This window comes from Capsella rubella, unplaced genomic scaffold (assembly GCF_000375325.1).
Source record: "Capsella rubella cultivar Monte Gargano unplaced genomic scaffold, Caprub1_0 scaffold_6, whole genome shotgun sequence".
In the NCBI taxonomy this organism is placed as follows: Eukaryota; Viridiplantae; Streptophyta; class Magnoliopsida; order Brassicales; family Brassicaceae; genus Capsella; species Capsella rubella.
The window spans coordinates 14,519,186-14,532,423 of record NW_006238918.1 but is presented as its reverse complement, the minus strand read 5'-3'; the positions used below and the strand labels follow the sequence as shown (position 1 = coordinate 14,532,423).

At 36.3% G+C, this 13,238-nt stretch overlaps 4 protein-coding genes across 6 annotated transcripts; 1 reads left to right on the top strand and 3 right to left on the bottom strand.

Annotated features, from left to right (window-relative positions):
• Positions 1 to 2,114: 2,114 nt before the first annotated feature.
• On the top strand, positions 2,115 to 3,629 carry LOC17881330 (chaperonin-like RBCX protein 1, chloroplastic). The gene is made up of 6 exons (XM_006288709.2): positions 2,115 to 2,322; positions 2,441 to 2,535; positions 2,622 to 2,739; positions 3,126 to 3,142; positions 3,258 to 3,320; positions 3,407 to 3,629. Exons 1-6 carry the CDS (start codon positions 2,169 to 2,171, stop codon positions 3,485 to 3,487), a joined length of 528 nt encoding a protein of 175 aa, XP_006288771.1. The 5' UTR covers positions 2,115 to 2,168; the 3' UTR covers positions 3,488 to 3,629.
• LOC17883389 (malonyl-CoA decarboxylase, mitochondrial) lies at positions 3,492 to 6,948 on the bottom strand. 3 transcript variants are annotated; one of them, XM_006287438.2, is made up of 16 exons: positions 6,873 to 6,948; positions 6,686 to 6,773; positions 6,287 to 6,390; positions 6,116 to 6,206; positions 5,907 to 6,033; positions 5,662 to 5,824; positions 5,395 to 5,539; positions 5,221 to 5,311; positions 5,072 to 5,130; positions 4,917 to 4,994; positions 4,689 to 4,772; positions 4,415 to 4,590; positions 4,203 to 4,331; positions 4,050 to 4,122; positions 3,882 to 3,967; positions 3,492 to 3,793 (listed from the first exon to the last, which is right to left on the bottom strand). In XM_006287438.2, exons 2-16 carry the CDS (start codon positions 6,767 to 6,769, stop codon positions 3,709 to 3,711), a joined length of 1,575 nt encoding a protein of 524 aa, XP_006287500.1. In that variant the 5' UTR covers positions 6,770 to 6,773; positions 6,873 to 6,948; the 3' UTR covers positions 3,492 to 3,708. The 3 variants fall into 3 exon arrangements, with proteins under 3 accessions (XP_006287500.1, XP_023636174.1, XP_023636175.1); XM_023780406.1 differs by lacking the exon at positions 6,873 to 6,948 and having other exon boundaries at positions 6,686 to 6,852; XM_023780407.1 differs by lacking the exon at positions 6,873 to 6,948 and having other exon boundaries at positions 6,287 to 6,387; positions 6,686 to 6,852.
• A 435-nt stretch (positions 6,949 to 7,383) lies between these two features.
• LOC17882833 (chromatin remodeling protein EBS) lies at positions 7,384 to 9,753 on the bottom strand. The gene is made up of 5 exons (XM_006288540.2): positions 9,378 to 9,753; positions 8,552 to 8,894; positions 8,387 to 8,455; positions 7,885 to 8,026; positions 7,384 to 7,612 (listed from the first exon to the last, which is right to left on the bottom strand). The coding sequence occupies exons 1-5, from the start codon at positions 9,478 to 9,480 to the stop codon at positions 7,586 to 7,588; spliced, it is 684 nt and encodes a 227-aa protein (XP_006288602.1). The 5' UTR covers positions 9,481 to 9,753; the 3' UTR covers positions 7,384 to 7,585.
• A 527-nt stretch (positions 9,754 to 10,280) lies between these two features.
• LOC111830017 (LRR receptor-like serine/threonine-protein kinase GSO2) lies at positions 10,281 to 13,173 on the bottom strand. Its single transcript, XM_023780359.1, is given in 3 exon segments — positions 10,281 to 10,930; positions 10,933 to 12,108; positions 12,211 to 13,173. Coding segments are annotated over 3 exon segments (2,610 nt in total). The 5' UTR covers positions 12,995 to 13,173.
• Between the last annotated feature and the right edge of the window lie 65 nt (positions 13,174 to 13,238).

Genomic DNA, 13,238 nt, shown 5'->3' with positions numbered 1-13,238 from the left:
AAATCCACAAATCTTTAACCAACTGATCATTTACACTCAAAGCTTCTGAGAAAATCAGTTTTTCTGTCATGACTCCAGCTTCATTTTGACCCTCACTCTCCATCTTTCTTTTCCTGGCATAGCAATCTTTCTTCAGGTGCCCTTCCTTTTTGCAGAACCAGCAAGTGACCTTTGATTTTGAGGCTGATCTGCTTCTGCTCTTTCCTCTTGACCCATTCTGTTGACTCCTTGCCTGTGGTCTTCCTCTTTCTGTTGTATATAGTGCAGCAGGTTGAGATCTCTCAGGTTCTTTGGACTCAGCAAGTTCACGTTCCAAAGATTTTGCAGATGAAACAACATCTTGAAGTGACAGAGTCTTGTTGCCATATTTAAGCGTATGCTTCAATTGACTATAGCTAGCTGGAAGTGAGTTGAGTAACAAGATTGCTTGAACTTCTTCTGCAACCTGAATTTCTAAACTTCCTAACTCTGCAACTATCCTCAAGAAATCATCCACATTCTGATCAATTGTCTGAGTTTCAACCATCTTGAAAGAGTAAAAGTTCAACTGAACATAGATCCTGTTAGGTAACGAGGTTTCCATGTAAAGCTTGTTCAACAACGACCACATCTCAGCTGCAGTCACACAATGATTTACCTTTCTCAAGACTTTATCGCCAATATGATTTATGATAATGTTCAAGGCATGTTCCGATTGATCAATCTTGACCGGATCTGGAACCTCCTTGGTCAATGGCAATGAAGGATCTAGACCTTCTTCAGTCGATACTTTCTTTTCTTCACTTTTGGTCAAGGGAACAGTCTTCGTCATGGAGAAGTCGGTGAGAGTGTTCTTTAAACCCAGAACTCCGAGCTGCGCCATGATTCTGATCTTCCAGAGAGAGAAATCGGTTTCTCCATTGAATGCCTTGATTTCGACTCGCGCTGTTGTAGCCATCGATCGAAGATGAGATTGAACCAGTGAACCTGGCTCTGATACCACTTGTTACTAAGAAACCTACGGTTCGATTGGATTATAAACTTGCAGAACTCACGATTGATGAACTCAAGAGAACTCGAATCAGCTCAAGAAAACGATTTAAGAACAGAAACGAGTAAGGGAGCACACGATGAGTTTGTTTACCCAGTTCGACAAGATCGATGTGATCAAGTCTACGTCTGGGGCCGAATCGATTCGGCAATCCACTATATCAAGGATGAGAATACAGAACAAGATAAGCTCTCAACAATGGCGTCTCACTCTCTCTCTGTTTACAAGATGAAAACGATAAAGAAGAAGAAGATGAGATTAGAGTATTTATATCAACACTCTGTTATAACGGCAAAACCTCTCTCGCGAAAAGCGGCTTCCTTTTGCTTCTTCAATTCCGGTTAAGAGACTCCAATTGAACCGGTAATCAATTCCCTTTTAACCAATGACTAAACCAGCCATAAGTTTGAATCAGAACCAACAACTCACAACAGTTTAGTATGGTGGAAGAGCCTTAGGATTAAAAGTCTAAGTATAATGGTTAAGTTTGTCATGAAGAGTTGTTATACATACTTGGCAGAGTAGTAAATCAAAGAAAACTGTGGTTGATTCACACATTTGTTAATATGTTTTATTTTTATCAAACAAATATGCTATGCTTTTTTGTGTGTTTTAATGATTTTAGTGGTATATATAAACACTCTTAAGACTCGAACTTGTCACCACGGAAATTGAGTTTCTATCGCCGAACTAAGAAGAATTTCTAACAAAATATCGATCGTTAGAATATATAACACTTTTTAAGACAACAAGTCTATGCTTGATCCGCATAGCTGGAAGATCTTTAGTCTTTTTAATCATCTCATACATATACTAAGTTGATAAAATTTATTGAATAATTGGTTTCAACGAAAGAAAAAAAAATCATTATTATTTGAAGATTAAATTATTTTTTTCTTTAAACTTAAAATTTATTTAAAAACTAAAATCCAATTGATATATTTGATGTTAAAATAACATATATTCATACAAATACAAATACATGTATTGTCACTATACTTCCAACTAGAAGATATTTTATTTATCCCTATCCTAGATATTTTAATGTGTGAATCTAATGCATTCTCTTATAATACAACCAAATTAAGCAAAACAATAATGCCTCTCCTGCAATTTTTCTCCCATCAAAATAATTTCAATGGAGTCATCTTCTTCACTCCTTATTCATCACTCTTACCTCTCTTACCTTAATCCAAAATTTCGAAATAGACCTTCCCTTTCTTATCCGTTAATGCGAAATCCGCAAAAATGCAAACAAACTCGAATTTGTTCAAATAAGATGTACGTTCCCGGTAGGTAAATATATATATATGTATATGAGTACCATATTAATCACAAACTGAGGTTTTGATCCATACACTCTATATTATATAGACTAATGTCTATTTTTTTTCTCAATAATTGAATTAGGCTTTGGAGAAGCTTCTCCGGAGGCTAAGGCAGCGAAGCATCTTCATGACTTCTTTACTTACGTTGCCGTGAGGATAGTGTCTGCTCAGCTTGAGGTCAAATATAATGATTATTTTTGTTTTAAATTAATTTAAGTACTGTTTAGATTGTATTAATTATAATTTATGTTAATCAATGGCAGAGTTATAACCCTGAGGCATATATGGAGTTAAGAGAATTCTTAGACACGAATTCTGTAAGTGACGGCGATAAATTTTGTGCCACTCTCATGCGTCGCTCTTCACGTCACATGAACTTAGGTACCAAAAAATATCACTTTTATATAAAAATAAACCAAATTGGTTATAAACTTTATAATATTCTAGCACATGAGGCTTCTAGTGAAACTTGTTAAAATACAAGTTGGTATTTTATTTAAGTCGATGTTCACAGATTCATGAAGTTTAGTAGTTTACCAAATTTTATAAACTCTAATGAATTTGAAGTTTCTTTTAAGTTATTCATCATACTTTTTAACACTTCCAAACATTCTTTTCGTGCGATGAAAATTTTCATTAAATATTCGTGCAAATTCTTATATAGAAAAAGTCATTTTATATAGCCATTATGCTTCGTGTACGTATATTTGATTTGAGATAACTAAACTAAAAAAATTTGGTTTTGGTGACATGAAAAATGCAACAAGCTCTTCGAATCTTAGAGGTAAGCTAAGCTTTACTTTTCTCTTTTAATACATTTTCAAAAAAACACTCCTAAATCTTTTTTCTCATCTCTACGTTTTGTATTTACGGGTTGAAACCTTTGTTACTACCACTAGGTACGATCTGCCTATTGTAAAAATGATTTCGAGTGGGATAATTTGAAGCGTCTCGCCTCGAAGGTTCTCTCTCGCTCTCTTTCCTTATCTGTCTACATATATCAGAGTAAAGTATGTAACATAAGCATCTTGTGTTTGTGAAAATGTAGAACGTAGAGAGATCCAACACAAGACTCATGCGTGAATACGTCTTGGAGACTAGCCATGTCGAAACCGATTCCGATACTTGAAACCTGAGATATCTTCGGATCACATTCACATATATAGTCTCGAGAGTATACACACTTATAACTGTTTGTACATACATATACCATTGTACATTTGTGCTTGTGTTAATCTCAGGCCTGATCCTAGACCCTTTTCTTTTGAGAATGACCACATCAAGAATCGCATTGATCAGTTTTTTAACCAGCGGAATCGATCAAAACCCAATTTTCTTTGAAGGAGTTACCTAGAGACGGGAATGGATACCGGGAGAGGCATGGATTTTGCCTGACCCAAAATATGATTGAGCATAGTCTTCGATATTCTCTAACCTGTCATTAATCGAATAAGATGGATTTAGGACCAACAAAACATAAAAGCTTTGAAGCGGGATCACTTAAAATGCATAGTTTACTTTACCTATAGACATAGTTAACCATAATGCCTCCACTTTGATGAATACCTTTCTCTGATCGATCCGCCATCCAATTTATTCTTTCAACCATCTATGTAACATATCGAAACAAGAAAGCTTATCAATCTCACTCACTCTGATTGTCTAGTTCCTATCACATTCAGAAGACTTACCGCTCCATTTTGCAAGTGGAAGTTAGCAACAGAGTCTAAAGCTTTTCCCCTCTTCTTCTCTTGCAAGAGGTACCTACCAAAATCAAAACAAATATTTGATATTATGCCTACATGATTCATATTTGACCATTACATTTCCAAGATTGAACATACCTAGCACATAACCGCATAAGAATAGGTTCTAAAACTGGTAATAGACGAGCCGAAGTAGCCCAATCACAGTCCTTTGCCGATAGTAAATTCAACAGAACTTCCATGCCGTTGCTTCCGGGAGAAGAATCACTGCAAAAGAAAGATCATTTAGTTGATGCCTTGAACTTGATTTTGTATATGATTGATAAGATCATACATGAAGAATTTCTTACTCTGATAGACTCATGAGGGCTTGTTCCTCTCCTGGTAGTAGTACTTTCTCGCTAAATGTAGATGAAGGCGAATTGCTCTGTGTACCACGTTCATCTTCAGCAAATCTGGATTGAGATGATAACTTTGAGAGGAGCCATTGCATGAATCCAGGGATGGGGCTAAGTGTGGCAAATGTCTGCAACGAATTTTTTTTTTTTTTTTTTGTTGAGCAAGCATATTAAAACCCTTTTTCCAGTAACATATATTTGCATACAAATGAGCCAAAACACTCACAGAAACATGTGGCATGTCTTTCTTCACCAACGTTATCACTCGTTTGATCAGAAATTTCCCGAGGTTTATACCAGCTAAGCCAGGCTGCAAATGTATAAGACATGCGTCAAAAAGCCTTAGATTTAGTCAGAATCATGAGATGAATCGACAAAAAAGATGATATAAAGTATACAAGAGAGAGTGCACGATCAATAGATGTGAAGGACGAGCGTGCTCATACGGTCATACCTGAGTTGAAGAAATCGAGTAAAATAAAGCGCATGTTGCTTGGTTCTCTGGTATGGGGGGATTGTCCCACAAAACTTCCTGCAAAGACAAAGAAATGTTAGACACATAGTTACAGAATCTAAAGTACACGGCATAGGGATCAAGATTGGTTTAACCTGAATTGTCTGAGCAACAGTTTCCATAAGAGCAACTTCGATAAAAATAAGTGGTTCACCTGAAAGTAACGGTCAAGATGATCAAAGAATGTGGTCAACTTATAATCGAAGAAACATATGTCCAGAGAAACTAACTTAACTAAACTAACCAGGAATAGATGGATGAAAATATCCAAAGCATCGACGACCTATTCCCAATCTTCTTTTAAGATCCAAAAGGTTGCTGATAGGATGCACCGCCTTATGAATAATATGAGTCATTAGATCAAACTTTAACTATCTGAAATAGCTGCATTACTGAAATGGAAACTACTAATGCATACCTCGTATGCAACAATTTTTTCAAGCAAAGAAGCAGGGTCATCCCAAGTAATTTGATGAAGTTCTAAAGTGGCAGGACTAAGCCACATACCAAGTTTCTCCTTTAGAAAGGAATCTAATGTTCGCAGAGATGGCGTGTTTTCTTTTCTATACATTAGAAACAACCATCATTATCAGATTCGACCGGATTTTTTTTTATCCAACTGGTTAGAAACTATATTCAACTATTTGAGTTTCCAGTCACAAAACAAGAAAATGGGAAACATTACGTGAGTATCGATAGAAGATCAGCACGGAGGATAGACAAAAATCTCAACCCTCCTGGATGTGTATTTAACCTCTCAAAGAGAACTTCATATGTTGGCCTAAGAGAATGCCTCAGATTCCGCTCAACGCGATAGAAAACAGAAGATGAAACCTCCTTATCATCACCTAAAGAAAAGTACTGGCTCATCAATGGAGAATATATGGAGGAATAGCATAAAAAAAAGCAATTAAAAATACAAAGACTCACTAGCTGACTTTTCAAGTCCGAGATATTGCTTAATAAGTTCCCGGACTTGCTCTCGGTTAACATCATATTCTTTGGCTAATTCAAGCAGTAACTTCTCACGGTCTTCAAGCGAAAGGCTAAAGTAACCCTATAAGCATTTTAATCATAAGTAATCAAATTGAAAAGTTTAAACACATCAAAGAACGGAATCAATAATGAGATAGTGTTACCTCTTGAAAATCACTAAGAGTAATGTCCAATACACCAGTTTTACTAGCTGAGGTAGCCGAGTGCATTGTTTCTCGAACTACATCATATACCCTAAACAACAAAACAACCAAATTCAATATAAAGATTACCAAACTCACTACTTCAAAGATCAAATATGCTAATCAAATCACCTTCCCGTGGTACCAAATTTACTAGAATTCCCAATTCCTTCATTAGAATTATCCACAATGTGATCTCCAGAACGATTCTCTTGAGTATTAGATTGGATCTCCTTCTGACAACAAAGTCAACACAACCATTATTTTAGACTCAAATTGACCTTACTATATTCATATCTTGTTAAAAACATTCAAGCTCAAGAAGCAAAACCCCCTTCTTTTTTATTTTCTTTTTCTTTTCTTACTGAAGTTAAAGCTATAAATCAAAGCCTAACTCCTAAATTCTTCTTGTTTGATCAAAAGATTTAAACTTTTTCATTGCCCATGATTACAAATTGGGTAATTTTTGTCACAATCGCAACAAAGTCGTAAAAACTGAAACAAAGAAGAAGAAATCGACAAAAAGCTTACGGGAAACTGAGAGAGCGAAAACTTGGTGGGATTGCTCGATCTCATTCTGGCACGCAACAGAATCGCTAGATTTTTCTTGCTCATATCTCTGGTTACAACATGATCATCATCGTTAAAAAATTCATTACGAAAAAGAAACAATTTTTATCGGAAAAAAAAAAAAGAAAAAAAAAGAAGCGATTCGTACCAGACAAGGACAGGAACCTTTAAATCTGGCCGTTCAAGTATCGGAAAAAAAATCGAGACTTGTCTTGTCTTTTCAACGGCTAGCGTTAAGGCGCAGATAATAAAACGGTGTCGCATGATACACCGACCTGTTCATGGGCCAAAATAAAGCCCAACAGAAGACGGAAGAAAACAGCAGCCCGTATCAAGCCCATCTTCAAACCCGTAAAACCTTATAGCACGCGTCACTTTTATTTTACATGTTACTTTCCTAAAACCTAAGTTGAAGCAGTTAACGCCATTTTCATTTTTATCTTCTCTAAGCTTTCTTCAAGGTTTAGAAAGCTAAAAAATGGCTGCGTTTACTTCACTTATGTTCCAACTCTTATTTCTGTTTAGATCATGGTTAATCACTTATCACCAACCTTGTTATCAGACTCTGAGGAGTTTGGGATCTGACATTTACTTATTGAGTTGGCCAGAGACTGTGTGTCCACGTTTTGAAGCCCTCTCAGAAAAAAACCAACCCACAGTAAAACAATCTTTCAGGTGCCTTGAAACTTATTTAAGTTATTCCCATGAAATTTTCGGCTATACAGCTCTTTGCATATTCTCTGGTTCTTCTTTCTCTCTTTTTTCACAACATCAAATGACAAAACCCTAACGAATTTAAATCTGCACCCAAATAGCTTCAGGTTAACTTACTACCCACTCATAAGAGGCTCTTACCCGCGATCATCTTTTCCGGCGTTTGGCTTCCACCTGATCACACAAGTTTGTTGTTAACACCAGAACAAGTTATTTCAGGCAGAACAGTCAAAACAAAAGGATTTCATCTGGCTAAGAGAAAGGATCAACAATGTCTGAGTCACAAGTCTTATTTTTTTCGCCACAAACATCAAGCCAATGAAAATTTGGGTTTTCTTGCATTACTAAGATCTCAAAAGTAGAGCCAATGATGGTGGCAGAGGTTATTGTTATGACGCTATCAAAGCAATACAGAAGGTTGAAAAAAAGAAGAAGAAAAAAATTACCTTAAGATCATTGGTTGGTGACGAAGCAAACCCGTTCTGAGATCTTTTGAGTCCATCTTCGTCAGAGCTGCATTCAACACATACAAAGTGTTCCAGCTTCTTGGCTTCTTCAATCGTCATGCCTACACATGCTGGGTGATACCTACAATGATATGGTAGTAACTACTACAATTTAATGAAAATAACATATTACGCAATAACTATTCTGATTAGTCTGATATCACAAAGAGTTCAAAAACTGAGCACCCAATATTTTCCGATAGCTATAAGCAAACAAGCAACATAAATGCTTTCCTAACAAATTCCCCAACAAAGCTAAAGAACGATGCAGAGATCTGAATTTTTCTGTACTAGAGACCATTTCTATCCAAAATTTACACAAGCAATAGGAAAAACATATTTCTAAAAGTATATTATCATCAGCATTAGATATCTTACAACTTGAGGAACAATACTTGGAATAAAAAAAGGTAAAAATAGAATGATGAAAATTAGCATTTACCAGTCCTTGCACCCTTCACACTGCACCATCAGATCATCTGGGTTATACGGCATTTCACATTTGCAGTACCTGCAGAGCCAAGTAAATCCAGAAAGGAAAAATATAAACTCATGGAAATTTTAGGAGAGAAAAAGGCATGTTTCATTACTATATATATCTACTCACACAGCAACACGATCAGGGGTAAATGCGCCAGTAGCAGCTTTATACTCAAATCTACAATAATAATCTTCCGCTCCAACATTTTCAAGCCTAGTGTAGTTTTTAAAGGTGTGAACGATACATTTCCCTTCAATGGTGTGTGCACTTTGAACATCGTAGTGATCAGACAAGAAGAGCTCTTTGGCTCCATGGAACTGTCTCCTTCCCCCAAGTGATTCTTCAGGACGGTAATACCATCGACAATGCACCTTCACATTGTTCCTTGCATCTGCTTCAATCTTCTCAACACAGGCCACATATGGAGGCTTACCAGCATCAGATGGACGCATTAAAACACAATCGCCCACTGCAAAAACCACATCAACAATTACATTTCCAAGTTCATCATGCCAAAATTAACTATATTGATCAAAACTAAAATAGCAGCTACACAGTAAACTCAAATGATACACACACTACAGTATAGGAATCTCATAAGCATTATCGTTCCCTTTTATGGTACAATGCAATATAGCCTAAAGCACACATTTTTCCAAATACAACACAGTAAAATTGTCCCTTCATAACCGCAGAAAACGAAGTCTACCAAAGGTCACATTCTGCATACAAGTACATATTCCAAAGTGTACGTATTCAGCAGCAGTGACGTAACACAACTTCATTGTATCAAACTCAAGGATCCAATAGAAAGCTAAGTTTAGATAAAAGAACATATTTTTTTCCCTTTTTTTCAAATTGAAATATAATCGCATCTCAATAGCCCAAAAGAAGCATTCAAAAGAGTGATTAATTTGAATTAGAGTTGACATAGAGCTTGATATGGACTAACCTTTGACAACTTTGGTGGTGCCTCTGATAGTATACGAGTCGATATCTTTCTTGCCAAGCTTTCCCTTCGCAGAAGAAGCGACACCAGGTCGAGTTTTCGCCATGAAATCTAGGGTTTTTTCCCACCGACTTGCGAGCTCGATTTAAGCTAGGTTTCTTTGGTTCCTCTCGTTTTCGATTCTGTTACTCGAAATGTATAAAGATTGAAACTTTCTAGAAGACCAGAAGCTCGAGATCGATGGGAAGAAGAAGAAGAAGAATAACAAATCCCTGAGAAACGAAGAGATAAATCTAGAACCCTAGATTCCCTCTGGGAGAAGATGAAGTTCTTTCCTTTTTCGTTTATTTTGTTTTTTTTTTTCTCCAAAACTTTAATTTCAGCCAATTACAGTATTACAAGTTTGTATAAAAACATTTTATAAGAAAACAAAATTGTGTTTATTTTGTTTTTTGTCTTTTTCATTCTGAAATTTTAGTAGCCTAAAAAATTGTTTTAAATCAATAATAATTTTGATTAAATGATATATTAGTCCAATAATTAATACTTGTAAAATATTTAATTTGAAATTGTGTTAGATGCATTTACAATTTAAATACACTGTAAGTAAAACTTTACTTAGCAACTCCACTGTCTCCAAGTCTCCCAACAAATAATGTTTTTGGCAAATAAACCAAAAAAAAAAAAAAACAAATCCCACAAATAATTTTAAGTTATAAATTCTCAATGAGATGCACAAGATGTATAAAACAGTGAATAATTTAATATAGTTTAATTTAATGTCAAGATATTGTTTTGTAATCATCATAAATAGACTTTCAATGAGCTTATGATATAAAAATAGTTTTCTAAAATGAAAAAGTTTATTTTAAAATATTTATTTTTTAATGAGTAATTTGATTTCGGTTACATCCACATCCCATTGGAATACATGAACCCAACTGCTACAAGAAATCCACAAGAACAACCTATGGCTGCAGCTTTCCATGAAAACACTGTTTCCTCTTTATCTTCCTCTTCTTCTTCATGTGGTGACTCGGTCTGTGTAGACGAGCATGGTACTTGGATTTGCACTCCACAGATTTCGTTGTTGTTTGCGTAAATGTTTGGATCATTCAATCTGTCTAGCTGAGGACCATCAGGGATTCTACCTGTAAGCTTGTTGTTACTCAAATCCAAAGTATTCAGCTCGCTTAGCTTGGATAACGTTTTGGGGATATCGCCAGTGAGGTTGTTGTGTGAAAGGTCCAAGCTCTCTAGCTTGTCAAGATCTCCAAAACTCTGTGGGATTGATCCAGAGAACTCGTTGTTGGAGAGGTTCAAAAGCTTTAGACTTTTGAGATTGCCTAAAGAAGTTGGTATTTCTCCATGTAGCTTGTTCTTGGAGAGATCTATGAGAGTGTAGAGGTAGAAGTTTCTCTGGGAAAGAACTTGTTTTGATTTCTTCCAGTTCACAGCAAGACTAAATATATCTTGTGTTTTGATGTCTATGAACCTGTTTACGTCGTCGAAATTGAAGAGGAACATGCGACGAATAGCTGAAGATGAGCTGTCCTTTTTATCATGCATGTAAGATTCCCAAGAGATGAAGAGAGATATCCATCAAGATTGTTGTCAGAGAGATCCAAGACCTGAAGGCTTGTGAGATTTGATATGCCTTTTGGTATTGAACCTCTGAGGGAATTGTTTCTCAAGCTAAGAACCTCTAGAGAAGAAGGTAACCGGGAGGTTAAACTCGCGAACTCTCCAGAGATTTTGTTGTCATGGAGATCAAGACGCATAAGAAGTGAGAAAAATCTGTAGTTCTGAGGAAATTCGCCACTAAAATTGTTGTCACTCATTAAGAGCATACTGATGGAACCTCCAAAGGAAGCTGGAACATCCCCAGAGAAGTCGTTGGAAGATATATCGAGCCACACAAGGTATGAATCAGGACCGAACCTCGGGAATTCACCTGATAATCTATTCTTTGACAAGTCCATCAATGTCAGCAAGGGACTCATTGTAGTAATAAACTTTGGTAATGATCCTGAGAAATTGTTTTCAGACAGCATGAGTACCATGAGCGATGAATCATTGTTGTTGCTTGATATCGTATCAGGGATCTGACCTGAGAAGTTGTTCCTTGATAGTACAAGACATAATAAGCTCCCAGACTGAAACAAATTTGGAGGCAATGAGCCTGATAGTCTGTTGTCTGACAAAATTATGATATTCGGAATAGATATCCACTCAGGGAAACTTCCTTCGAGTCTGTTAGCGCTCAAATCCAAGTAAACAAGAGTTGTTTGATTCTTGAGCCAATCCCGAATATTCCCTTCTAAGCCACAAGAACTAAGTGACAGATGTGTTAACTTAGACTGTTGAAAGGCATAACCATTGTTGTTCTATTGGAGTTTGTTTCCTCCAAGCCGCAGTATCTTCAGCTTCTGAAGACCAAACAACCAAGCTGTGGGAATCTCACCTAAGGAGCCATTATTATTCTCAAGCTCAAAGGTCTCAAGATTTTTAAGATTCTGAATCGACGATGGAATTCCACCCGAAAACTTGTTCATGCTCAAAGCCAGAGTTGATAGATTGACTAAGATCCCAATACCGTCTGGAATCTCAGAAGACAAAGAATTGATCTGAACATCAAACTTTTTGAGCTTCGTTAACCGTGATACAGACCACGGTAAAGAACCATCGAACTTGTTCTGCCTCAAACTCAGCTTCCGTAATTCGGCAAGACTACCTTGTAAGAGATTTTAAAAGGTAGGATCATTTTAAGACAGCTTTGTTATATACATAACATGAACATAAAGTTTAGTTGTTGAGAGCATATTTTCTAGTTTACCTATTTCTGGAGGAATCTGTCCTCTAATGAGATTCTCATCTAAGATCAATTCCTGCAGATTCTTTAGCTCTTTGATGTTACCACTCAACGTTCCGCCAATAACATTATTACTTAAGTCAAGAAGCTGAAGAGTCTTCAAAGAGAACAATTTAGGAGGGATAGAGCCGTTGAAACTATTATAACTCATGTCAAAAAAGATCAAGCTGGTCAAGTTCATAAACGCATCTTCAGGAATCTCTCCCGTAAAACCACTCAGGCTTATGTTAAGATACTGAAGAGTCTTCAAAGAGAACAATTTAGGAGGGATAGATCCACCAAAGTGATTATAACTTATGTCAAGAGAGATCAAGCTGGTCAAGTTCACAAACGCATCCCCAGGAATCTCTCCTTTTATATAATTAGACGAGATATCAAGCGTAAGGAGAGAATTTATACGCAGAACCGGTCTCAGAATGCTTAAACTCACTGATACTGAGACTGAGCCATAAAAGTAAAGAGAGCTAATATTTAGGTGTGTGACTTCTCTGGAAGGTAAACGAGCATTGCAACTAACGAGCTGCCATTTGCAGCAATCTGAGTTTGGCCTCCATGTTTTGAAACGTCCCATTAATTCCATTTCTGCTACAGAGTGGTTCTTGACATGGTGAGTCATCAGCAAGTTCTTGAACTCAAGAAGTGATTGTCTTTGGTCTTGTGGGCAAGAGAAAGATAGTTTTGGTATGAAGAAGAAGAAGAAGAAGAAGATGAAGAGGAAGCAGGAGAGAGGAGAACATGGCTTCAGCATTTTTTTCTTTCTCAAAGCTATTTTCTCCGTTTGCCACTTGCGATATGTTCTTTGTCTTGTGTTATCATTATGACAAGTCCAAAAAGATTGGTCTGCTTTCTCAAATCAATTGTTGAAAATTCCATCATGTTGACTTGAAACCATTGACTCCACAATTGTTTATGCAATTTTTATTATTTTAGAGACCTGAGGTATTCAATTTTTAAAATATCAATTCATAATATACATATGACAACGTATAAAT

Bases quoted from the DNA above. Each gene is read 5' to 3' on its own strand.
- LOC17883389 (XM_006287438.2), bottom strand. From the start codon at position 6,769: ATGAGCAAGAAAAATCTAGCGATTCTGTTGCGTGCCAGAATGAGATCG. The intron at 5,312-5,394 runs GTATGCATTAGT...ATTATTCATAAG, and splicing joins AAAAAATTGTTGCATACGAG to GCGGTGCATCCTATCAGCAA. The intron at 4,995-5,071 runs GTTAAACCAATC...TTGTCTTTGCAG, and splicing joins CTGTTGCTCAGACAATTCAG to GAAGTTTTGTGGGACAATCC.
- LOC17882833 (XM_006288540.2), bottom strand. From the start codon at position 9,480: ATGGCGAAAACTCGACCTGGTGTCGCTTCTTCTGCGAAGGGAAAGCTT. The intron at 8,895-9,377 runs GTTAGTCCATAT...TGGTTTTTGCAG, and splicing joins CACCACCAAAGTTGTCAAAG to TGGGCGATTGTGTTTTAATG. The intron at 8,456-8,551 runs GTGAGTAGATAT...TTGGCTCTGCAG, and splicing joins ACCCCTGATCGTGTTGCTGT to GTACTGCAAATGTGAAATGC.
- LOC17881330 (XM_006288709.2), top strand. From the start codon at position 2,169: ATGGAGTCATCTTCTTCACTCCTTATTCATCACTCTTACCTCTCTTAC. The intron at 2,323-2,440 runs GTAGGTAAATAT...TAATTGAATTAG, and splicing joins AAATAAGATGTACGTTCCCG to GCTTTGGAGAAGCTTCTCCG. The intron at 2,536-2,621 runs GTCAAATATAAT...AATCAATGGCAG, and splicing joins TAGTGTCTGCTCAGCTTGAG to AGTTATAACCCTGAGGCATA.